At 38.7% G+C, this 27,470-nt stretch overlaps 1 protein-coding gene across 1 annotated transcript; it reads right to left on the bottom strand.

Moving 5' to 3' along the window:
* On the bottom strand, positions 1-26,858 carry mtbp (MDM2 binding protein). The gene is made up of 23 exons (XM_054621911.1): positions 26,711-26,858; positions 26,447-26,530; positions 26,282-26,355; positions 25,391-25,539; positions 24,851-24,909; positions 23,802-23,946; positions 23,077-23,191; positions 19,521-19,637; positions 13,492-13,586; positions 13,206-13,272; positions 12,832-12,949; positions 11,890-12,075; positions 10,026-10,139; positions 8,121-8,285; positions 6,847-6,940; positions 6,059-6,217; positions 5,411-5,506; positions 4,975-5,238; positions 4,606-4,724; positions 3,732-3,844; positions 1,113-1,226; positions 513-578; positions 1-424 (listed from the first exon to the last, which is right to left on the bottom strand). The coding sequence occupies exons 1-23, from the start codon at positions 26,775-26,777 to the stop codon at positions 386-388; spliced, it is 2,619 nt and encodes an 872-aa protein (XP_054477886.1). The 5' UTR covers positions 26,778-26,858; the 3' UTR covers positions 1-385.
* Between the last annotated feature and the right edge of the window lie 612 nt (positions 26,859-27,470).

Below are 27,470 nucleotides of genomic sequence, written 5' to 3'. Positions count from 1 at the left end.
CATAAAACCATGAAATTATAATAGTATTTAGAAACAAAATGAACAAATGAGAATTGGTTTAAAATCATGTTTGAAAATAGCTTCAAATAAAAGACGACTGCAACCTGAAGCCATGTTTCTGTTTTTCTGCGTTAAGGCTCTGGAGAAGTGGGAGTATATCAGAAGAAATGTGCACAAACTAACAAAAAATAATATTATTACATCCGAAACAAAATGATATGTCACTATATGATCATTTTAGTGGAAGACATGATACAATTAAATAAAGGATTAGGTTCATTAAAATAGACTTAATGCAACAATTCAAAACTAATCAGGAAGGCTTAAAAAGTAAATACTATGAAACAAAAATCAAGTTGTTCTCACACATTCTTTTAGACTGTCTTCACTTCTTTGAGGTCTTCTCCAACACCCATTCAATGACCTACAACAAGAAAAATGTACCTTTAGGATGTTTAAGTTTAGAAGGTCTAGTAAGCCAACTGTGCACCATTGGTGTTTGGTGGTTTTACCTGTTTAACGTTGCTGCAGGCTGCCTTCTTCATCTCATCATGCAGACCCCGAGATGTCTTCAGATCCTGGGATTAAACAACAGAAGAGGAGATCACTCTGACTGACAGGGTAAGGTAAACTCAAGTCGGCTTTATATCTTACAAATATAAATAAAAAATACAACAGAGTAGAGATAAAAGCAAACTGTAAGTAAGTACTGTACATTTAGCCAACTATTAAAAGATATTCTTGAGCATTTTCATTTTCAGCTACTTTATCCTGAACTACATTTCAGAGGGAAATAAATTAATCAGACAGCCATATGTTTTTAGATTAAGATTTTACATTCAAAAAATACAGGGAGTTTTCATGGATCAGTTTTTATGTTCCATCAAAAAAAAATTAAGTGGAGCCACAAAAGAAAATAGACGAAAAAAATATCAGAAATGGTGTCTTCAAACTGTTCCTATTATTGTTCTAATTTGTTGTGAGGATTTATAACAAAACACAACATATGGTCAACATTGCAGTCCAAGTCCTGGATGCATAGAAGCATACAAATAAAAAAACTGTCAAAGAGAGGCCAGCCCTGACTGTGTGTGGGCAGTAAACAGACTAACCTTGAGATAGAATTTCGAGATATCAAACAGTCTTTTGCCGCAGGCCTCAAAGCATTCATGCTCGGCAGTGATCCCGTGGTGTTTGAGCGTTTTAGCCACTACCTCCTGCAGCATCTGAGGACACAAAAGACACACACGCTCGCAGTTTTATATTAGCATTACTGTGAAAACATCTACTAGTTGTGTTTATTCCCCAACCACCTGATGCTAATCCGGTTCAGAGAAACTAATTTTAGCGCAGCTCCCTTTTTAAAAAAGGAAGGGATGTCAAAATGTCTCCACTTTGGGGGCCATCCTCGCTCAGACTTGTACACCTTTACATTCAGTGTGAGCTTGCAGGTACAAACATACAAATATTTTACTGGTAGCCTCGACACGGAAGAAAAAACTCCTTAAATAAATAGATCTGCCTTTAATCTTGTCACCGCGACTGTTCAGAGGAAACACAATAAATTATTTCGAAGAAACATCTGTGCCATTCAGTCTCATGAGGAGAAAGGCGGCTTTTAATCTCTGTCCTGAATAAAGTGCTATCGTTATTTCTGAGTAGGGCCAACTGTTCTTTCCTATACTTTGATGATAAGCCTGTTTGAACAGAAATCAGAACAAGTCAAAGTCGCGCTGCAGATTGTGAGCTGTACGTGTGACAGAAGTAATGGTGTGAAGGTGTGTGTGTGTGTGTGTGTGTGTGTGTGTGTGTGTGTGTGTGTGTGTGTGTGTGTGTGTGTGTGTGTGTGTGTGTGTGTGTGTATGTATGTATGTATGTGTGTGCACTCTGTCATGTGGCCACATATAAGTTTCTGTCATTGCACACTGTACCGTATAACAACGTAAAAGATGGGAGAGAAAAGTGTGTGTGTGTGTGTGTGTGTGTGTGTGTGTGTGTGTGTGTGTGTGTGTGTGTGTGTCTCTGGAGGCAGGCAGTTGGTGCCATGGTTTGGTTGTAATAGTGATTTTTCTGTGACATTATAACGCAGCCCACACATTCACAGTGATCGTATGCAAAACACAAAACATTTATCTATACTGGAGCTTTTGCACAACTCTCATCTGTAGTAGAAAGACAGTAAGTGTGTGTTGTGTGTTTGTGCGTGTAAAATGTGTGGTGATTGGGAGCATCACACATTCGGTTGTAAGTAGAAACAGTAAAATACAGTCTTTTTTAAATTCATTGTTAAACTGGTGAATATTATAGGAAGGTTCACTTCGGTTTTAATTTTGTGGCTCTAGTTTTGACATTTTTTGTACGTCGTTGTCATGAGTAGAGCTGTGGCACTATAGCAGCAGCTTTATACTGTGGTCTATCATACTGGTAACAACCAGGCTTGCTTTTCTACCTTTGTTTTCAGGTGGCACTATGAACACAACGCAGTGTTCCTGTCTTCATTTGCAGTTTTATTTTGTTAGTCACAACAAGGTTTTGCCTTTTTACCCGTCAAACAGAGGCAGAGTGACCTCAGCAGGCCAGCAATACAGGCTCTTTATCGGTTTAGCTCCAGATATTGAGGCAATGCTAACATTTGCTTGTCGACCTACTGGAGTGCTGATAGTTTAAGGGTGCCGAAATGTAAAGTGAGAGAAAGTCAGAGAGAGCGAGCAAGCAAGCATTTTACATGACTGACTAAGAGGAGACTTCCAGCCTCAAGAACATAGACTCAACATTCTTCCTCATGTTGTTTACGATATTTATAGTGTATTTGTTATGAAGGCCAACAAATTTTCAACACGGTATGAGGTAATTTTACTATAAATTAGCCATGTTTACTGTGAATTACAAACTACTTGGTATGAGAGAAATGCAGTATTATTGGTCAAGCCCTACACCCCTGCCCGACCACTTCGCTCTGCTGCCTCGGGGCGATTGGTTGCCCCGTCGCTCAGAGGTCCCTGCGGCCGATCCACCCGGTCACAGCTTTTTTCTGTCCTGGCCCCTCAGTGGTGGAATGAACTCCCCACCGATGTCAGGACAGCAGAGTCGCTGCCCATCTTTAGGCGCAGACTGAAAACTCACCTCTTCAAGAAGTACTACCCGGAGCCTTCCTCGTAGCACTTATTGCACTCGTATTAGTTGCTGCACTTAAAAGTTCGCTGCACTTATTGAATTTGTATTTGTTTACTGCACTTATCCTATTCGTAGTAGTTTGTAGCACTTACTATATTCGGATTAGTCTGTTGCAATTATTGTATTCATAGTAATCTGCCTCTGCACTACACTTTTGCTCTGGCTTATGCTTTAAGATGCTTGTTTAAGAAAGGAGATGCACTTATGACTTCTGGTGACTAGTAGTTCTCTTGAATACCTATGTTGAATACACTTCCTGTAAGTCGCTTTGGATAAAAGCGTCTGCTAAATGACTGTAATGTAATGTAATGTAATTATGCCCTCATGGTCAATGTGTGCTACCAAAGTGCCCCCTAAAAAAACTTTAACCATCTTACATGAAGGGAAAAACTTTAGTGTTTACTGTAGTTCATGTATGAACCAAAAATCCCCAGTAAGTGCTCTTCATTCTTCCTGTGAATGGCAACATGCTAGAAATGGACAAACAAGTGAGGTTGACACGCCATTATGAGGACTTGTCTCCAAGTAAACAGACACACACAAATACAAACACTCACCCTGTTGTGTTTCTGGGAACGTGACTCTTTGGAAGATTTGTCCTCTGTTTTTTCATCATGCGTCTTCAGCTGCTGAGGTTTAGGTTTGTCAGCAGGGGGAACAGTCACCAAACCTGGTAGTAATGTCAGGAAAATTAACAACAGGGCATTTCAAATCCTTGGCATATGTCTAAGTAGAAGGATAATCATAATAATATCAATAAATAAAGTTATGGTTGTATAATTTAATCAAACTCAAAGATGGGTTTAGGCTCTCTTGTAAAGAGTCACTACAGAAACCATTCATTTGTTATTTTAAGACATCTTTAAAGGTGTCACCAAATAATTCTGAGAGGCTTGAAGTAACATTTGAATTGGTTTAAACATGTTACTAAAGCCCCTTCTATACAATAAGGATCTCTTTCTGAAAAGTGTGTCGTTCCATAATGAAAATGAAAAAAAGATGGAGGAGATAGATTTCGCAAAACACCAACAAATACATGCTAAAAATAATAGCTTTATTGGTAGTTTTTTTATGTTTTAATTACATTTCAAAGATATTTTGAGCCTCTAAAATTATTCAATAAAGAATCCCATAAAATAAGAGTACATTATTACGTATGCCTTATTGATGGAATATATATATATGATGTTTTGAGAAGAGATGATGGATAAATGTTGTGTCCAATGTTTGGAATTGCTGCTCAATGTATAATTTGATATTGTCATTTTAGTTAAATGCCTAGGATGTCACTAAACAATTAAGCTGATTTTAAGCTGATTCATTTTTTTTTTACATTATAAGCAATGGTGTTCAGATTTGTATACCTAAATACAACAGATTGAAAGTGTTGTTATTTATTAGATAGTCCGATCGTTAATACCATTCACACACCTGATGCTGTGGACTGGGATCTGCTCGGCTGTTGACGTAAAGACCGAATGGCGGGGTGTGTCCCACTGCTGCCACTGCTCTGAGAACAGAGGGAGTCACTGCTCTCTGACTTTACCAGCCTGGATCATTTAGACAAAAACAAGGTAAACATTAATTATACAGAACAGTACATGTACCATAACTACAAACCCAAGATCCACCCATAAATCTATCTATTAATTAATGAGCTTTCTTGGTGCTAACCAGGAACAACATCCATCATCATCATCATCATCATCATCATCATCATCATCATCATCATACCTAACCAGGAACATCCATCATCATCATCCATCATCATCATCATCATCATCATCATCATCATCATACCTCTTGCGAGGATAACCTCCAATAATGTCCGTGTCCCACGACCTGCGCTTGAGTCGCGCTACATCAGCGTTCTGCAGAGTCTCTCCATCAGGTACACTTCCTGGTTCGGACATCACAGCAGGGGAGGGGGCGGGGCTGAGGGCGAATGGGAGGGCACAGGGCTCCTTGGAGCAGGTAGTTTGGGTCTCGTATCGAATCAGGCGGGATTGGAGTTTTACAAAGGCCTGGTCTCGGTCCAGGGACCGCTGATTGTCCAGGCAAAACCTAGATGAACAAAAACATTTTTCTGAATAATAATTTAAGAAGTAATGGAGACTGATGTGGCTTTTGGCTGTCTGCACGTCTGTTGATCATAATACATTTCTCATTGCGGCCTGTACTATAAAATATCAGCTAGTGTAGCTGAACAGTCGCTGCATAGTTTGTAGAAACTTACTCTATGCCATGGTAATGGGACACTGAGGCTTTGTTGAATGGCATCTGGCTAATTCTCCTGGGAGAAAGGTCTGGTGACAACTGAAACACATTATTACTGGAGAGAAAGAGAATAAGGATGGAAGAGAGAGTAGGGGTGGGGGATGGAGAGAGAAAAGTTTTTCAAAGAAAATGTTGTTTTTCTCATCATTAAATTATAAATACATATTTTGCTGATTAAAACACAGTTTGGCCTGACATAATTATTAGGACTAACTGATGACTGCTCTGCTCCAGAATAATAATAATTTTTTCAACCAACACAATAAATTTTCGACAGAGGTTGTAAGTCAAATGTAGCAGGCTAATGATCGTAATTAAATCCTCATTATGGCCTCATTAACTGTCATTCATAACCATGCTAACACAACACAGAAACGTTCTACCTAACAACAGTAAGTGTATGTTCATTTGAAAATCTGTTATTTTTCTATCATTTGTTTTGTTTAATTACCATCTTTGTGTGAACCACTCTTAGCGATGTCTGCTTGTAATCGTGCCGGCCTCTGTCTACATGTTAGTCTCTTTATGTCTACCTGTGTGATGGCCTATATGTGTATCAGCTTTAGTCAGTGCAATTCATGGAGTCAGAAAAGGGGGCTGGACCTACACTCTATTTATAGCCAGTAGTTGTAGCTCCCCAGTAGGCAGCCCATCAGATGTGAAATGTTTTAGAAGTTCTCTGGCGTCCAGTAATGCAGAGGAGCTCTTTTGACTGTCTTTAGGACCCAGCAGACTGTCACTGGAGCCTGGACCTAACAGACCAAATCTGACACACAAAAAAATCCACAGTAGATCATAATCAGTATATTAGGAGCACAGAACTGTCATGTGTCTATTTAAATATCATTTAAGGATTCAAAAGATAATTTATTGTCACCATTATGCAACACAGGGTTGCACAATCAAATGCAATTGTAGCACATTTGCTACAAAGGACAACTTGACAAAACATAAATGAAATAAAACACTTGTACATTTTTGTGCAGCAGCAACAAAAACAATTCTGTGGGCAGATGACAAGGCGGGCATCTTCGCAGACATTAAAAATTCAACATCAGGGGAACAATGTCAACCACGTTGACTATGTTTGAGCACCAAGCATCATTAGTGTAAACACTGAGTCCGCTTCCTCTTGTCCCACCGGAGTCCTGAGCTCGTCAAGTGCAGCTTGAGCCAGAATATCCCAGAAAAGCCATGTCTATGTAAACATGTGGGCACAACAGTCTCTGATCTCCCATTGCTGGATTAGCCTAAAGTCTTATTTCATCATCTTATTTTCTTGTCCTAAGATGCATTGGGTGGTGATCGTCGTCATATGTCGATGTTGATGAGACATATGCCATACGTGCTCCAGCAATAAAGACAAAAAGACAACAAATTAAAACAAAAATGTACCTTCTCTTCTGTCTTCTCCTCTGCAAGTTCTCTATGTTGTGGAGGACACTCCTCTCTGGCCAGTCGGATAGCAGGTGGGAAATAGTCGGAAAATCTACAACGAAGAAACATCAAGGCTCAGCTGGACGTTCCCACTGATTCATTTGATAAATTCCCCTTAAGCAAGAATCAACTATGCTGAATAATAATTTGTCTGATTGAATTGTCATTAGTTGAAAAATTGCCTCCATCTTCTTCAAAACCTTAATAGCTTGATTTCCATTAAACTGCAGTTACAGGTTATCTCTCATTGTGAAGCAACAATGAAGTATACTGTTCCCCGAAATCACTGTACTTCAACAAAAGTCTGATATTGACAAGCCTATAAATACAAAGCTACTGCTCGGCCTTAGATGCTTTAATACTGCTTGGCATTTCATGAGCAGGTTTACTGACAAGATGCGGTGTTTCATGCACAGTAATGTCCTTAGGTTGTAAGTGTAACATATGAAGAGAGTTAAGCTCTCCGCCAGTGGTTTGAAAGCCCACACAAAGTCATTCACACCTTTTGGCGCTGCAGAGATGCAAATGCAAAATACATTTCTAATAGATGCAGCTGCTGTTCATTGCTGTAAATAATATTCTACAGAGCAGATTGTGGGCAAGGATAATAGAAAAAAAATACCTGATATGAAACTTAGAATGTCTGTCTCTACATGTTTACATCTAACAATCACTTCTCTTATTTGAAGCTTGCTGGCTTTACCACATTGAGAACTAAATATATGTAAATGGTACAAAATATGAAATCGGGAGGACACACACAAAGACAAGGCCCTTACGTTGGACTGTTTTAGAGAATTAGACGAGTTCCAATACAATAACACGAGCTGAGGCAAGCCTCAATCTAATGACATAGATCAAGCATTCTGCTTGTTAACTTAGAACTACATAAAGGTAACACAACAAAAGAAGCTAATTTGTATAAATGCTCTAACAGCAAGCTAGCAATGTACATAGCCATCCTGGTATAATATGAGTACACTTCCGAGACAGAAGAAGTTGTTTCAGTTCTTCACATTCTGCCTACAGAAGATAAATGGAGTTTTAATGTAAAACTGTGAGCTTGGACTAATTTGATAACAACTTAAAAAAGAAAGTGTTATTTAAGGGTTATAAACAGAGCATTTCACAGGATGGTGTAGGAGAAGGTGGAGTTTCATTGTGTCTACTGTAGCTCTGGATGGATGTGGAAATATTGTTGCTTTTTTTTTTGTCTCTTTCTTGGTCCACACCTGAGTTCTTGGCGGCTGTGCTGTCCTCCTCGTCTTTCAGACAGGTGGCAGCAGAGGGCAGAGTGGAGTCAATCATCTTCAGATACTGCTCCCTGGCCAGACTCAGAATGACCTTCAAGTCATTGACAGGTATTGAAGTTGAAGCGGACGCTTCTTCTTTTTGCCCTAGACAAACAAACAGACACTGGTTTCAATCTTGGCACAATTTAAAATCTAGGTTTTGGCTATTTTGGTTTCGTGATGCACTAACTTTTGAATTTCACTATTATTCATCGTCTTGAGTATTTTTTTTGCTCGATATCAGACAGAATTGTTGAAATTGGTGGAGTGGGCGGATTCAAAAGTCTGTACCCAGGCAACTATTTCTTAACATTTGTCAGAGTGCCATGAGTGTTAAGGGGCAATTTAAAAAAAAGTTTCACGTTACATTATAAACACTTGAGTTAGAGAACCAGTGAAATTGAAACTGAGAAAAATAACAAATTGAGTCCTTAGCAGGCACATGCATCAGCTTGAATACTCATCACATGCAGACACAGACTGATTACAGTGTATGAGACAAAAGACAGACCCATGATGGTGCACACACACACACACATTTCACATAATCAGAAAAACTTCCAGTAAACTTCAGAACAATACTTCTAACTTTTGCAACTCATAAGGACATGCCTTTTCTCAATTTAATGCCAAGTCAGAATATATTGCAATGAATTTCATTAAGATTCTCTGGTCTCTTCATTCTGCTCACGGCCTTTTCAAAGAACAGCCCTATTGCTTTTCCTGAAGTTGAAGAATTTCACTCCACTTCATTTAATCTGGCTCCACTCTACTGGTGTTTCGCTATCTTCTCCTGCCAAGGGGACATAATGTGTGTTTGTAAAATAATGATATTTCAATGGAGTGTTTCTGTGCACCAGCCTGTGCTGAGGGCTGGTGAGAACTCAAACTGAAAACAGTTCAGGAAGTTCTGATTTTCCCCAGCAGTTCATACACACAAGAAATAGCACACACACACACACACACACACACACACACACACACACACACACACACACACACACACACACACACACACACACACACACACACACACACACACACACACACACACACACACACACACACACACACACACACACACTATAGACTGCCATTGCAATTTTCTTGTTTCTTATGCAAGCAACATTACAAAACCCAATTCATTATGAAATAATACAGAGAGAAAGCAGCAAATCTTCACATTTGAGAAATCCAGCTATATAAATGTTATTGTTTGTACACTGACTTTGATTTGAAATTAAATGTTCGCACAATGAGTTGTGTCAGGGTCAGGAAAGGGTTAGCGACATGAATAAAATAATTCCCATCATATAATACAAATGATTGCTGAATAGTGTGCAGGATCAACCAGGTGTATGTATGCGTGTCTGTCATTAAGTCAACAGTGAAAAAATACCTTTCTTTTTTTAAATTGTCAAACACTATTCCTGAGAAGAAGACACATCAATTATTAGACAAGTCAAAACATGTTATGTGTTATGTGAAAAATCTGTGCCCATATAACCAAATCCATTGCCTCCTCTACTGTTCTATGAGAGGTTGCTTCCCCATCCTGCTTGGGGGCATAAAGTTTGATTGACATATCTTGGCTGACTCAAGGTGCTGTTCTGAGGGCTTGTCTTGGTTATTATCATACATTAGCATGCAAGCATTTAAAAAAGTGCATTGGTAGCACTAAAATACAACAAAAATGGTGACGAAATCTGATTGATTACAACAGTGTGCAGTATTTTCGGTTTACATAATGTTCAACTTCTACACCACCTGCTTTTTATTCCCAAAATAACTGTTTATTCTGGGATTTGTTTTCCATTTCAGGAGCTCTTTAAAAGTAGAACTTACTGAGATATTCTTTGAGTACCAGTGTCTGGACTTGGGTCACCTTCTTCTCTCTCTTCAGCAGGCCGGCTCCTTGAAGACAGGGAAGAGGGTGGAGGATGCTGCCGACAGTGCCTCCTGGTCAAAGAGAGAGAAATAGTGAATGAAAAAAGGGGGAAATCTTATATCACTTGCAAACCTCAACTGTGTATTCGTTTGGAAAGGAACTTGTAGAACGTTTTGACATTTCGCAAGTGGGACCAGAAGAGGCAATAGAGCGTTCAAGGGGTGCTCCACCGATTCGGCACAAAAAGGTCAGTTCACTTGAAATACTCTTCAAATTATCTAAATGAAAAAATATCAATCTTGGGTTGAATTACTACTTATTTTTCATCTATTACAGCCCATTTTAAGGCACCATAAGGTAAAAAGGTTGGGGACCACTGAATGAGTCAACAAAAACAGATGAACCTATTGCTGCTTCAATACTTTGTAGTTAACATATGGTTGATTAATTAAATCTGTAACTGCGTTGTTGGCAAAGAGACTCAAAACATTATGCTAGTAAAGGAAACAAAAAGGTATATCGAGTATTTCATGCTTTTTGTTCTTGTGCAAAGACCCTCAGGTATGAATTTTAAGATTTTCAAAACTCTGCTGTCACTAAAGCAGTTAGGGCACCTTTAAAGTCTTACTCTGCATTTAAAAGTACTTCAAAATGTCTCTTGAAGGTTTCATAAAATGTTAACAACAGTGGAAACTCTCGGGAGGAAACACCATAGTAGGTCTCTTGAATATCATATAAAGCCTAAGAACAATGAAGGACTTTCATCCGGAAGGAAGAGAAGTTAAGAGAACAAAACATACAGCAGTTTGAGATACACGTGTCTGTCCTTCTAGTCTGCCATAACAGCCAAGGCTTCTGTTTAACCATCCATCCAGTTCATCCCTCTCACCTATACATTCACTCCATTCCTCCTCATCACCTTTCTTTCTCTCTCTGTCAATCCATCTGTCTCTTCAACCCCCCTTTTCACCTCTTTTCTATTTGATTGCTCTTATTTTAGTGACAAAGATTAGGAAATCCTTAACAGAACAGTCACAACTTTCTAAAGCTGTGAGTGAAGAGGGAAGGAGAAACAGTGAAGATAATACAGCCTAGCCTGATGAAGAATTTCCGCCACTCATTCTGTCAATTAAGCCAGAAGGGCTTCTACTCCAATCAAGCTGAGGAGCTGCTTTAAGATAAACAGGACACTTGAGAGGCTTTTCTTTACAATATGACAGACAACAAATTTATGATAAATGTTCCCAAATCTACAAATGTTTTTCAAACTGAGGCATGCCTCTCCGAGGGTAGTTTAAAACCATCAGCAGCTTGAACTCTATACGGACTCTATACGGAACATTATACGGATATTTTTTAGATTCAGGGTGACTCAAACACTTTCTGAGGACAACATTATCTCTGATTAAGTACATGGCAAAGAAACGTCCATAAACCACTTCCACATTGTAGAAAAAAAAAAAGACGATCCCGACAACTCCAGAACTTGTTTTCTTCACTATCAAAGTAATCAAGTGATAGTTGACTATACATCCATGGGGACATAGCAAACAGGAACTGCAAATAGCTGATTTGGCACTCTTTAATGGTACAAAATATTTGTTTTCATGCTCTATCAGTGTTTAGTTAACATTTGTCTGAGGCAGGATGGTGAAGGGGGATCGAATCAGATTCAAGTTTTTTGTCAAACAGACAGGTCCAAGATGCTGTGATTGAAGGTTTTAGCAATTTAAGGGACACTAAAACATTCACAGTGACACACACAGAAATACACACACACACACACTCAAACTCCTCTACGAACATGACAATTTAATATACCTGATGATGACGACGCCAGAGACCTCTCTCTCAGCAACCCTGAGACGGTTGCCATGGCAGCCGCTCCATTGATTTGACTGTCTGAGTGCAACATCCTGACCCTGCAGCCTCCAAACCCAGCCTCATCTGAGCCCTGGACTAAGAGGAGGTAGTGAGCACTCTCACCTTTCACCTCTACGTCAGGCACTGCACGGTACGGAAGGAAAAAGAGAGATTACATCCAGAGTTAATCCACGATTTAGGAGGAAATTAATTTCTTCATGTTTAAAAAACTTGTCTTACAATTATTTATTGCTTTATTGTCTAGGAAAAAGAAGGGTTTTTAAATCCTTATTTGTCCTATGGTTAGCTGGTAATATCTTCACATTTTATATGATTTATTTATAAATATTTCATCCATAAAATTCTACTTAAAAAGGTCAGGTGTGTAGGATTTCGGGGTATTTATTGGCATAAAAAGAATAATATTCATAACTATGTCTTGTTAATGTTTAATCAACTGAAACTAGGAATCAGTGTGTTTTTGTTACCTTAGACTGATCTACATAGGGAGGGGTCCTCTTTACAGACTCAGCCATTTTGCACCACCATGTCACTATAGTAGCCCAGAGCGAACATCCCAAAAACGCTGAACGTATTCAGCTAGAAGCATTCTGCAACTGCTAGATGCCAATAAATCCTTCACACTGGACCTCTAAGATATGGTTATATAAGTAAATCTTGTCTAGTGATTTATTTTTCAGATTTTTCCAGTGTTGCTTTCCAAATTGATTCAGTCCTACTTCAAAGCTTGCTTCCCCAACAGAGTGTTTTATTATCTTCATCAGTCTATTCCTAGTTACCAATTTATTTCCCCACAGAAGGTGACATGATCATCCGTTTAACATGGTATTAAAATGACATGAAAAAACAAAAAGGAAAAAAAAGGAAAAACAGTCTTACCAGGTAAGGACTTTGGTTTCCTGGCTACGGACTCTCTCCAGCGCTGCGAGCTGAGCTGGCTGGCTGCGTGCTGAGCGATGGGAGTGATTATACAGGACATGCTGAACAACGCTCCAACCTAGATATGGAAACATAGTTGATAAACATACACACGCACACAGTCCCTCAGTCCAACAAATCAAACAGAAGATGAATCTTAAAGACATTTTCTACTGTATGTCCTATGTACATGTACACACATTTGACTGGGGATTTAAGTAAACAAGCAGAAATTTAGGTTTGAATGCAATGAATTAACTTATTTACTTCATTAGAGATTATCAAGTTATATGACTGACGTTTTCAAATATTTGTATGTATAAGGGCACACAAACCTTTCCACGCAGTGACCTCAACTGGTCCAACAGAAGTTTAGCTTTCATCGACTTCCCAGACACGCTTCTGTTTGGTTGTGGTAAAGGAACAATACAATATAATGGAGAAGGTGTTACCAACCACCTTTTGATCCCTGAAAATAGTTGAAGCTGCATTTTGTCTAGTGTGTATTAAAATCTATATGCAAGGAAAAATATAGATTGGTTGTTTTATTAGTTTGTCACTCAAACAGTGACACACACACACACACACACACACACACACACACTTCAGAATTGAGGATACAGTTCAAACTGGGTTTTGGACATCAGAAAGCTGGGCAGGTCTGACAGAGTAACCAGCTGAACCAAATCTAAAACTGGTGCGTAGTAATGGAAAACCTGAAAAAACAGAACAATTGAATAGATTGTTATGTTATCACACAGAACAGCATCTCAAAAGAGCAACAACAAAAAAAACAAATCAAAGTACTTTTTGAGGCAACCGCTTAAGGAGTTGGAGACCATCCAGCAGTTGAAAGAGTAAGATGCAAGTGAAGTGTCCTTGAGCTAGAAACTCAACCTTAACCGGCTCAGAGGTGATGTTATATAACCAACCCTGAATCTGATCTTCCCTGGTTCAAAATCTGGATTTGGACTTCTAGTTGAAATGTCAGCAAAATACTATATTGGTGCATCCAGACGTGTATGTGCAGAAAGGAAGAGGTGGATTTGAGAGAAAGGAAAAAGATTTACAAAATAAGGCCAACAGCAAAAGCATACGTCTTAAAATCTACAATGACACTAAAAGGAGAAAAAAAACTAAGCAAGGAGCCAGAAAATGACTTTAAAATAAGATTAACCAAATGTCATAATTCTTGATAATTAACTTACTACTGAAAAACTAACCCATTATTTGACTTATCACTTAAGCAATACTTAACACTTTAAACATAAACCATTTTAACACTATGGATTGGGCAAAAACTGATTCATGTAAGAATTAAGATTTTGAATGGATTCACAATAATCAAACACAGCAGTATTTGTGCAAGTATAGCATGAGAAAAATGTAACTTTGGTCTTAGGGTTTGCTTTTGTGTGTTAACATTATTGCAATAATTTTATGACTTTTGTCAAATAAAAAACTCCTTAATCTTATCCACAATTTAATCTCATTTATGCCATGATTAGCCACACCACTGTTATTAGTGCACAGCTGACTGTAGCAGATCCTGAAATTAGCACCACTATGTACTGAATCGAGAATCGACTTTGAGTCGAGAATCAATTTTGAATCGAAACGTGATCTACCAAAAGATTCACACCCATACTAAACACAGAGTATCTTCTGTTTTCTCTCAGGAGCCCATCAGTGACTTACCACTCTGTAGCTCCCTTTTTTTTTTTTTTTAAAGAGACCTACATTTCAACAATCTGCAGTTGTCCCACTTATCTAACGAGCTCATTACGTTAAGAAGAAATCAATAATATATAAATCGTTTGTCACATGTAAAAAAAAAAAAGGGCATTTGCATATAGAAAATTACAAGAATACCAAGGAAAGCCTCATAATTTATTTATCCGGATAAAGGAATGTAGGGCTGACCTATTTCTGATAGACTCTTATAGATTAAGAGTAGAAGAAGATTTTAATGAACCTGGGTCACATTCACAGTCTTGCTAGCAAGATGGTAAAGTGTATTACTCATTTGTTCAACCAACTGAAGAGACCCACTGATGCAGTAGCCTCCAATATTAAACTATCCTCTTTACTTATCCATATTAATCCTATCCTTATGTATATAGATTGCTGTAATTTTGTCCCATGTGCTTCCCCTGTGAATAGCCGAGCAGTGTTCAACAGTAAGTGCTGTTCAGGAGCAGCACATTGTAACACTATATTATGCGACAATCCTCCGTATGTAACAGGGTGATGTTAAGGCACAGAAGCCTTCACTGACCAACACTGGCTCTATTTCCAACTATACAATATAAATCTACATCTAAAAGCACATGCCCATTTAACATTAGTAAAGTTCCCTTTTTATTTCAAGGCCAGAGGTCAGAGTAAACCAAACTGTCTATTGTGACGCCTCAATACGTTTGCCATCAACAAGTCCTTGTTGGTATACTGAAACAAACACAATAGCTGAGGACGTTTCAAGTAGTGACCAACTGATATCTGACTTTCACTGTAGGAAAAAGGGTTTAGGAGTGCAGAAGTTTGAATGCAGAACTTGAGCCTGGTAGTCTATTCAAATCAGAAAAAATGAGCAATGTGAATGCCCTTTCCCTTCCTTGATAAATAGGGTTGAGGCACTTTTAAAAAGGACACTCGAGAGAGAGACTAAATGTCACCATTTGAATATGCTTCAGGGCAGCTGGATCTGTGTAGTAGAACATTCACTATTAATAAAAAGGTTTTCTGATAAACAGCTCGCTGGAGAATTAGGTGCGAAGAATAAAAAAAGTTGACTGTGACATGGTTAAGAGAAATGCCCTCCAGATGTTTTGAAAATGTGTAGAATTGATGAAAATTACTTTTAGAGTAAAAAGTGATTTGCTTTTTTTAACTCACAAAATTGCCATGTTATTATCATTAGTGCAGTGCCCGTCTAAAACAGACAAACAAATATACAAACATACAAGCATACATTGATACATACAAAGACGTAAAAGTAATTACTTATATCCTGTAACAAGGAATTGCCTATTCTTCCAATATTTGCAGTTGTACTAGCTCATTCATGGCACTGTGCAGTACTTTAAATCAATGAGCAGGACATCAATGTGAAAAAGTTCCTTGATTTGACAAGTGTTCAATCTACTCAGTAAATTCAAAATATTGAGATGAGAATCTGTCTATTATTATATCATGATATATATCAATATCACTGCATAAACAACACTGATTGAACATTTTATCAGTATAATAGATACAAATATTACAAGTATGTTATATAAGCAAGCCTTCACTCCATACTCGCCTGCAGTTTAGATTTCATAAATCACACAGTAAACACACACTTTATGTTTGGTGCTAACACAGCACAGTGTGGCCTCCCTTCCCACCGAGGCTGAGCGTCTGTGTGTGTGTGCGTGTTAGTAATTAACACAACAGTTAGCCCTGACAGTGAGGAGGCCTAATAGTTTTTGTCAGAGCATAGTTTAGATTTAACAGTCAGTTATCCCGGCAGAGCGGAGATGTGATAGTTTTGTCGTCCTCAGAGGGTTGTCTTTATTGTGTGCCAAGACAATCACCGCCATCTGCTTCTCTGCACACAGATCTGATGAGATCACACAAACACACCGGCTCACTCTCCACAGACGCGTAAATGAGTAGCATGCACACAAAGATGCACGCACACACACACACATCTCAACTGTGGCACTCTGCTGTGTTAACTGAATAATGAGCACACACAACATAAACATTCTATCTGTTGCCAGACACAAAATCACAGAGCAGAAAATGGTTAAGATAAACACAACACACACTAAACAAAAATTATAAAACCTATAAAAGCCACTCTGTATCACTACTCTTAAGACAGTTGACTTATTAACATTAGCTCTGAAGAGCTAATAATTCTTTTCAGTATTTCTTTAGTGTGTACAACAGACATCTTTTGGGCCCATTGCCATTGATGTTAATGCTATTAATGCTATTATTAATGCCTGTGTGTGTGCTATTAGTACCCATATCAGGCTATAACTTCTTAGGCAGAGCTTCTGTGTGGTTTTATTGTTATGGATGTTAATCTACATAAGAAAACTCATTATAGAACTATACTTTACCAACTGTTATAAAAGACCTTGTCTCACACAGAGTACCCTCTCAAACAAATACCCAGATTTTACACTGGACACAACCAGCACACACACCACCACACAACATCTTCTCCATGGAAAAGAACACACACTCAAATTATAACACATTACATGCTACAACAGTTAGCATTAGGGTTTTAGAGCTTCTGCTCTTGTAGGGTAAAAAGCTCTTCATGTTATTCATCTCCGAGTTGGAGGCTGCTTCAGTGGCAAAATGCAAAATCTACTTCCATTCAGTAACTTCCATTCAGCAACTTAATAAAAGTATCAAATCTATTTCAACGCATTTTCTTGATTTGAAAAACCACCCATTGTTATGTAGCTATAAACAATGTATCATACAGTTAGTTGTTAATGTTTAGAGCTCACCCAATTAGTTGACTAATTCATTTGTCAAAATAGCTGCATGTTCATTGTCAACAGAAAATGAACATGCAGCTATTTTGAAGGCTGTATCAGACGCAGTGGTGCTTTGAGCTAAATGCTATTGTGCGCATGTTAACATGCTCGCAATGACAATGCTAACATGCCAACGTTGAGCAGGTAATGTTAACCATTAATTACCAACTATGATAGTAACTGAGCGAGTTTTCCAATACTCATTACTGTACTATTTAGTATGCCAGAAAAAATGATAAAATACAAGGATGTCCTACTGTCTTACATTCGCCAGCATTTCTAATAAAGGATTGATTATTATTATTATTATTATTTTCCAGAATGCAAGACAGTATGCTATTCTGGCTTTTCTGACCCAACTTTCTCTGCGAAGCAGATATATGAGCAAGAAGGTCAATGTTCATGGTGCGATGTTATGACAAAGTAATATGACGCAATTAAAAACATAGTTTTTTTTAAAGAGCTATACAAATAAAACCATTAAATATATTATTATACTGAATGCAACAGTAGTAGCCACAGTATTTTAGAGGTCTGTGATCACTGGGTTAAATTTAAATTAAGAGAACTGAAAAGAGTAAAAAAAAAAAAATTGGTCAAAAACTAACAAACAGGTAGCAATATAATAAGACAAGTCGGTTCGATGTATCACTTAAAAAAAAAAAGTATTGTAAACACCTACAATGTAATTGTTTTTTGGTGAATATTAGTTAATTAATATGTTTTTTCACAAGATCATAATCATAATCTATCAAAATAATACATTGGGTGGATAGAGATATCGAAGCGAGCTGACAGCTAACTCTAGTTTCTCAGTACCAGTCAGCGATTCATATCCCGCCAAGACACATACAGTACCAGTCAAAAGTTTGGACACACCTTCTCATTCAATGGTTTTTCTTTATTCTTTTTTTTTCTACATTGTAGATTAATATTGAAGACATCCAAACTATGAAGGAACACATATGGAATTATGTGGTAAACAAACAAATGCTCAACAAACCAGAATATGTTTTATATTCTAGATTCTTCAAAGTAGTTGAATGAGAAGGTGTGTCCAAACTTTTGACTGGTACTGTACCTCTGAATCGCTCCATTAAAAATGTGGAATACACAATCTGACATAAATAAAGGAAAAGATGATAATTGAATCGTGAATGATGCAACTGAAGGTTGCCACATGAAGTATATAAACTCTGGTGAAAGATTAATTGACAAAAGATGAGCGCAAAATCTAGGAAACAACATGTGACCGCAGCAGACAGACTTCCTCAGTTAAATCCCTTTGGCATAGGCTCTCTGTGATGAGATGATAAATCTATATTCAATACTGTTTTATGGCTACATGGTCATCAGAGGTACAAGAGGTCGGTCCTCATTTGGCAGATAAAATACATTTGAATCATCTGACTGATGTTCCTTCAGTCACAGGTTCCTCCATGTGATTAAAGGGCAACCAGGAAGTGACCCTTTTGAACTCATCTCCGTCTAGCCACCAGAAATCATTAGGAGATTGTGCATTTCATTCAACTCTTTAGCTTGGAGGCAAGACGAGGCTTGAACTGGGGTTGAACCCTTAAATGTAAATTCAGTCATTATCTACTCAAAATCCTGTCAATCAAAAGCCTTTCCTATGGACGCAGAGACATAATGGCATCTTAGTCTTTTATTTAAGCTAAACAACTTCAAACACATTACATTTGTCTAAACAAGATTTCCTCACTGACAACATTTGGACAAAGTGCAGGGCCTACAGCACTCTGGCAGAAGACTCTGCTTGCTACTGTGATGCAACTGCTGGCACATCAGAGAATATATTTTGTCAAAGAGGAAGAAACAACAAATAATGAGGTGCGCAATGGGGGGAAAAAAAGTTACCCTGTGGAGTTTTCTTGTAAACGAAAAAAAGTCTTGTTTAACTATCTTTTTAGCTATCACACACTTGCGCATTAAAAGATGGCCACATTCTCAGTGCAGTGTGAACCATCCCTAAAAGTAAGGCTTTGGTGTTCTGAGGTCTTTTGAGCTCAGGGGTAAAAGGTGGATTCAATAACAAGAAAAGGTTGAGGTTGGTGAATAAAGATGTGAGAGCTCAGGACTCACCTCAGACTGCAGTTTGTGGTCCGTCGGGGTACAGGGAGCTTGTAAGAGACTGGTCCCTGGTGTGTGATGCAATGGAGAGCGCAGAGAGAAGCCGTCAAAACGGAGCTCCGACACGTACTGAGGCGCACACACACGCACACACACACACACACACACACACACACAGACACACACAGACACACACAGACACACACAGAGAGGAGAGAAAACGTCACATAGCGGCAAGTTATTTTATTCTTTGTTTAACAACGTTACAGTCTATAACGAAGTAATCAAGTGTTTGTTTCACACTAAAACAGACATGGTTTGCTCTGTCACATGGCTGTATAGTTAATAGTTCACATACAAGTATTAGTTGTTATGCTATGGATTACACAGCTGTAAAGTGGTGATGGTTGTTCTCAGACAGGCTTTTACTCCTTTGGGAATTCTCCTTTGTTCTGCTGCTTGCCAACTGTGAAGCTTTTACTGACTGACTCACTTTTGAAGGCTGCAACTTAAAAAAGGTCACTTTTATAAAGGAGAAGCTGCATGCTTGCCTCAGCATACTTAAAGCTCGGTAGATCGAGCAGAGATGAAAACTTCTGTCAACCGCGAAATGGTGTTGCCAGTTGACTTGGACAGAAATTCCACTGGCCTGCGTTGTGTTAAGAGGTTGTTGCACAAAACAGCACTAGATCAATGAACTAAACAAATAAAATCATTAAGATATTTGAGCCAAGAAAATGTTTTCACTGTAACATGTAAAACGGCTTCCATAGAATTTGGATATTGCCGAAATGGAAATTAATATTAACAGTGCATGAGACATAGAAAATCTGAAATGTTCAACTTCATACTGAAATATCTGGTCATACATTTTCTAGCCTTTGCCTCAGAAGTACATTTGTTTAATTGATCTCTTGGAATTAATTTCCACAAGAAAATATCAAAAGGTCTGCATCAAAACAAACACATTTCCAGAAACATTATTCTTAAAATATAATTAATAATTAACTTCAAATCTCTCTGGCCTGAAAACCCTTTGAAAATAGGAAATTCCAAACTTTGAGTGTGACGGTGATATATTCAACAACATGCCCTAAATTTACATTCTTTGCCAAAATCATTATTAAACATAAGTTAACATTTTCATATAACACAGTTGTTTATTTTTTAACTCTAATCCACAATTAAAATGATCATAAAATGGCGACAGGAAATCTCAGCCAGTTTAAAAAATACCAACGGTGTGAGACATTAAGGGAAACTCCACAGATGGTGATTCTCCTCAGACAAACGTGGAAGAACAGTACAAAATTGACCAGGGGCAATGTGTGAAGCTACTTGCAGGAAAGCAGGAAATCAAGTACACTACATGTCCAAAGGTGTGTGGACACCTGGACATTATAACAATATGTTATTGTCTAACATCACATCCCACAACAATGGGCTTTAACATGCTGCCGTAAACAGACTCCAGGCTTCCTATTCGGAGAGCTTTACTGAGGCATCCCAGTTCATCCCGAAGGTGAAGGATTGATGGGTTGAGGTCAGGGCTCGTTACAGGCCTATACAATTCTTCCACAACAAACAAGGAAGACATTTCTTTATGGACCTGGCTTTGTGCATGTTGAAACAGGAGTGGACCTTCCCCAAACTGTTCCCACAAAGTTGGAATCACACTTTTGTCTCAAACAGTAATTCTTAACGATCTGGCTTTAAAGATAGTATCTGAAGAGCCCATCATTCATTCTCCTTCCCCAGACCCCTGCCTCCACTCCCTTGCCAGACGATCAAAAATGATGATGCGTGTAGATGCGCAATCAATTTGGCGCCCTTTCATAGTTTATGCTGAGCATCACAACTAAGTAAGACACACCCTCCATCTGTCTCCGATATGGATCTTTCACACTTTGACAGATTAGTTTTGAATATGTCCACATTTCTCATTGAGTGGTGAGGTCTCACTCTCTCTCACTGAAACAGTTTCATTTTGAAGTAGAATGAAATTAATTCACTTATTTATTATTTATATATATTCATACACTGATGACAGGGGCTACCATGCAAGGTGCCACCTGCACATCAGGACTCTAAGTCTAACTAACATTCATACAACATCCACATACCAATGGCACAGCCTTCGATAGCAACTTGTTAAGTGTCTTGCCCAAAGACACATCGACATGGACTGCCGGAGCCGGGGATCAGACCGCCGATCCTCTGATTGGAGGACATCCCTGCTCTCCACTGAGCCACAGTCGCCCAATTAAGTTGTGTACTGTTGTTAAAGCTGTTATTTTTCATCAAATTGTACTTTAATCCTTTAAATTCCTAAGAAGTAAAGAACAACAATGTACCTGCATGTCAATAGCACCATCCCTGTCCTTAAAATACAGGCAGAAACTGCCCAGAGGCGTTTTTCATATCACGTATGCTTGCTTAAGTCCTAAATAATCAATTAAAACCGACTCCTCTGTGAGAAAGGTCTAGTCAGTCTGGGGCCGGGGCCACCCGGGTCGGCTCTGCCAAGGCAATGCCCGCAAGGTAGAGCTATTTCCCATGACCCCTCAGTGACCTCCAGTAATACCTCTACATTCATTCAGCAGCAGAAAAAGGCTTACCTCCCACTGAGTCTAAAATTCACGTAATTCAAAAGAGAAATATGTGAAAATATACCCTATACCTTTGTGTGCACTGCATGAGTAATTGCATATGAAAAAGATAAAAGGACACACACTGAAGCATGAATAAGATCTCTACATCAGCAAGTACAGATGTTTTTTAAGAAAACGCTGTTTTCTCTGCCGTCTCTTCCTGAGCCCAGCTAGCTGTGTGCTCTAGCGTAGAGAGAACACTGCTCATATAAAAAGCTCTGGGCAAGCAAGCAGGTAAGTTTAAAAGAACACCACTTCTTCCTCATGACCTCTACAGTACTGGTCCAGCAAACACACAAACAAAGACTCAGAGCTGATGAGACAAAATAAGTTATTTGTCTCATCAATCAACAGCTAGTGCCTCACACAAACACCTTTTTTCTTTCATTGCTGCTTTTAAATAATCAGTTACACCTTCAAAAGTGTACACAGATTAATGATTAATCGAGTATCTACTATTCCCACTCGTATGCAAGACTTGCATATTAATCAGAAATCTTTGCTTTCTTATTTTCAGCAGGCAAAACAGCTGTCACCTGCATACACATTTTTTGAAGTCTAAACCTTCTTGTTCATGACAAATAGCTTTGTCATACTGCAGAGTCATGCACATATCGATCGTCACACTCGCACACACACAGCCTTCTTCAAAATCTTTATTCTCCCCGTCTCTAATAAGCCAGCCTCTTTGGCCCTCCAGAGTCCTGTGCCACCAGCATGCCTTCCTTCTGTTTGTCACAATTACAATAACTAACACTGCTGGGTTGTTCTCCTGCTGCACAATGAACAGGCTTAACTGAATTAATGTTTTCTCCACCTCCTACATCTTTCTACATTAAGTAAAGAGGACAACACTGCAATAAACTATGCAAAAAGAACTGCATCCTGCATGTTTCTTCCAATTCGGAGGTCCTTACCTTCTTCTCTCTGATAACCAGGCCGCCCCTCCATAACTCCCTATGATCAATACAGTTGTTTAAGTCAGCAGGCTCCACCAGACTGGCACTCAGGTAAGACACCGCTTTCTGCCACCTGGGGAAAAAAGAAAAGGATCGCTCAATGACCAGCACAGGGGAACTTTGGGGATTTCTTTTGGGGTTTGTTTCCTGTAATTTAGGGGAAAGAAATTCCTTATTCATATTAAATTGCATATCTAAGCAAGTACAACAGATGTTTATTTCTATGGATTTAATGAAGCTATCTTAGCATCAACTAAAAGAAGTGCTTCAGTAGAAATGTTCCTCAGATTATTCAAGCATAACCGCATAACTGTAAATTGCCTCTGCTCATAATTACTCTTCTAGCTCCCCCTAGTGGTAAACTGGGAGATCTTCAAAAATAATAACATCAGCCTATTCATACAATATTGCTGCATTTCCTGTATTTTGAGCAATTTTTATGATTGACATACTACAATAAACTATTAGTTTTGAGTGTGTTGTGTGTGTGTGTGTGTGTGTGTGTGTGTGTGTGTGTGTGTGTGTGTGTGTGTGTGTGTGTGTGTGTGTGTACAGCCCAGTGAATGTACAAGTATCCTGTTAATACAGTGACTTTAGGAAAGTCTCTGCAAATCAGATACGTTTGAAAATTTGCTTTGTGCAACTAAAAAAATGTAATGCATGTGTATTTGTCGTCTCCTCACCCAGTGGTGTGCTGTGTGACGACAGTGATCTTAGCAGCATGCCAGTAGGACATGTGTTTGAGGGCTCCCAGCAGAGGCAGCAGGTCTTTAATAGGAGGGGACTGCTCTGCAGAGCCCAACACTAGCACATCCAACAAGGCTTTACCTAAGGGGAGAAAAATGGGACAAACCAAAGAGGAATTCATTAGACATTTTCTGTCTTCTTTCTTTTTTGTCCCGATAGGATTTCATGAGGGGTCAATAAGAAGATGGTTGTTCCACTGACACCATCTTAAACAAGGTAGAATTGCCGTTTTGCAATTCAATACCAAGATCTGTGGAATAAAAGTTGGAAGCCCGTGGTGACTCCAGCTCCTCAGGGCAGCTTAAGATGGAGGGTGACTAAGAAACGCTCCTTAAGACAGGGAATATGAAGTTAAAGTGAATATCACTTCAGGAGGCAGACTTGCAGAGAAGTAGTCAGAGCAGAAGTATCGCATCTTCCCAGTGGTGAGTGCATATATATTAAGTAAAGTAGGCCACCTTTTCTACCAGGCTGCAGCACGTAGATATTCAGAACCTAATTGCTTGAAATTGGACTGGATCCCTGTCACACAGCTGAGGAGTTTGGCTTCAGGAAAGAGGATTTAGTTCCTTGTTATTGGAAGCTTTTGGCAACGACAAAACTCCCACTTGAGACATTGCTTTGTGCAGCAGATTAACACCTTGCTCTGTTGCCCTATAAGTAAACTAGACGTTTGTTGTTCTCCTAATTAAAGAAAAAAAAGTAAACTGGCAAGCTGTGCTGTACAGAGAATGACAACACCTAAAATCATTTGAGAAATACTGTGTGGAAGCTTTTTAGATTCAACGCCATAGATTAAAAGAGTGAGCCTTCCAATTAATATGCATCAATTAAATGTGAATTAAATCTGACATTATTTTGAAAAAATTGACAGCCCTACTGACTGAGCACACAGTTAACATCTCTAAATGATTACATAACTCACAGCTGCTAAGGAAAGTTCTGTTTGTAAAGAAAGTGAGTGCTCTGGATTGGTCAACAGTACCTGGAGGTGGTAGCTTGTCTGACAGCAGATGCAGTCCTTCTGCAGCCTCCTCTAACAGCCTGATCAATAAAGACATTCAGTTGAGATCAGAAAGACTTGCAGGCCCACTGGACAACATGTAACACTTTGACTTAGATTTTTCTGAGACACATGAATAATATTTTCATATATATATATATATATATATATATATATATATATATATATATATATATATATATACATACACACATACATATATATACACATACACATATATACACATATATATATATATATATATATATATATATATATATATACACACACACACACACATACATACACACAAATTAAATGAGATATAAATTAAGATAAAATATAAAATAGTTTCTTCCATTTACTCATTGGGAGGGGCAAATTCAGTATCATCAATGAAAATAACTTATGAGCTCACATAGATGATTTATGCACACACCGGCAACACAGAGCGTCAGCGAGCAGAACAGAATCAAGAATACATATCTATATAAAGAAAAGTAAATATCATTGGTCTCTCACTCTGTCAGTGAAGGCTGATCAGCCTTTTGGTCCGGTGCCTCCTGATTACTCAGAGAACTGAGACATAACTCCACAGCAGTAGGCTTCTCCTCTTCACTGTCAGTTTTCTGATGGCCTGTCCCCAGCTCTTCCCAGTCCGAGCTGCAAAACTGCCAAACAGGTGATAGAGATTCAAGTATGATTACAGAATGACAGCCCCTTTTCCTTAATCAGTGTATCAATAGTTTTTATGGTAAAACTCAAAACACATTTACTCCTTAAAAATGTCATATCCCCTTGTTAGTTGAATTCAGCTGGTCAACATATACACAGAGTAAACATTTTATGACAAACTGAAAGAAATGTGTTCGTTTGCTAGTTTGCTACCTATTTCTGTAATCTTGATAAGGGGGGTAAAAGATAAGCATATTAACCTCCGGTTTTTCTTTTCTAGGAGGAACTTATTTTCTAGGATTGTGTTCTAACAAAAAGGTTTTGTTGCAGTGGCACAATTGATAAGGAATCGTTTCTTATAACTTGGGAGGATAAGATTCAGAGTCATGAAAGTCTAGCAGGGAGGGGGTTCATATGTTTGGCTTATATGTATTACACTCAACTCTTTATGACAGGAGCTCTGCATATGATTAGGACCACGGAAATTAAAACTACCAAAACTAGCACACTTTATGCTGACTTAATTGTCTCATGTATTGAAACCTGAAACACTTTTCATTCTATTATTTGAACAGCATTTTCTTATCTATGGTTACTTCTTACCTATGGACCGAGAGGCATTTTCCTGCATCATAAATTGAAAAGGGATGTGGGCACATGTATCGGCACTTGTTCCCAGTTCCTCGCAACATAAACCATCTTTAGAGAAATACTGTCTTAGTGTTCTAAATGTCTCACCTGCGTGTCTCCTTGGCAAGCCTGAACAGCAAAGTACCATCTCTGAACTGATGGGCTGCCACTGAGAGAACAAGCTGGGGAAACAATCAGAGAAAAGACAAGAGGTGAGGAAAGTTGTGGAATAACAACATCTTCTTTGAGGAGTTCAGACAGGGTCTACTTCACCTGGAAACACAGAGATCCCTCTCACTGACTCCTGAGTTGAAATGTCCACAAGTTTGTCATGGATCTGCTTTACTGGCTCCAGACCTGTGAACATAGACAATTCAGCCATCATCAATATAGACACTGAAATCAAATACAAACATAATCTTCTGCTAAACTAACATATGATGTAATTAAAAGCCCTGTTAGTTACCAAACAGAGTGACTGGCTCTCCTCAAACAAACACTGTTATTGGTTTACTGGTTTAACTAAACTATTCTTACATGTGAACTGCTCGGCCAGGTCGTCTTCCGTTTGGCAAAAGGATATAACCAACACGTAGCGGTCCATGTCATGGAAGCATTGGTATTTGAGTGAAACGTCGGTCCACTGTGAACAACAGTCTTTCGCGCACTGTCAAATTTCCCACCGGTTCTCCTTGTTGTTCTTCTGTACAATGTACCAGCGGTTGTCCAAAGACCAGAAAACGCGCCACCGCCACCTACCGGACGGAGACTGAACTGCGACTAGACCTGCTGTCCCTCTTTCCATCCCCTACAACACAGAGTGAATTCATATACAGTACCAGTCAAAAGTTTGGACACATTTCTGGTGGCTAGACGGAGATGAGTTCAAAAGGGTCACTTCCTGGTTGCCCTTTAATCACAGAACACCAAAGCCTTACTTTTAGGGATGGTTCACACTGCACTGAGAATGTGGCCATCTTTTATGCAAGTGTGTGATAGCTAAAAAGATAGTTAAACAAGACTTTTTTTCGTTTACAAGAAAACTCCACAGGGTAACTTTTTTTTCCCCTCATTATTTGTTGTTTCTTCCTCTTTGACAAAATATATTCTCTGATGTCCAGCAGCATCACAGTAAAGAGTCTTCTGCCAGAATGAAACTTTGTCCAAACAGTGAGGAAATCTTGTTTAGACAAATGTAATGTGTTTGAAGTTGTTTCCTTAAATGATTTCTGGTGGCTAGACGGAGATGAGTTCAAAAGGGTCACTTCCTGGTTGCCCTTTAATCACATGGAGGAAC

This window comes from Anoplopoma fimbria, chromosome 20, assembly GCF_027596085.1.
Source record: "Anoplopoma fimbria isolate UVic2021 breed Golden Eagle Sablefish chromosome 20, Afim_UVic_2022, whole genome shotgun sequence".
Taxonomy (NCBI): domain Eukaryota; kingdom Metazoa; phylum Chordata; class Actinopteri; order Perciformes; family Anoplopomatidae; genus Anoplopoma; species Anoplopoma fimbria.
The sequence above is the reverse complement of the archived record's forward strand: the minus strand, read 5'-3'. Positions and strand labels throughout refer to the sequence as shown.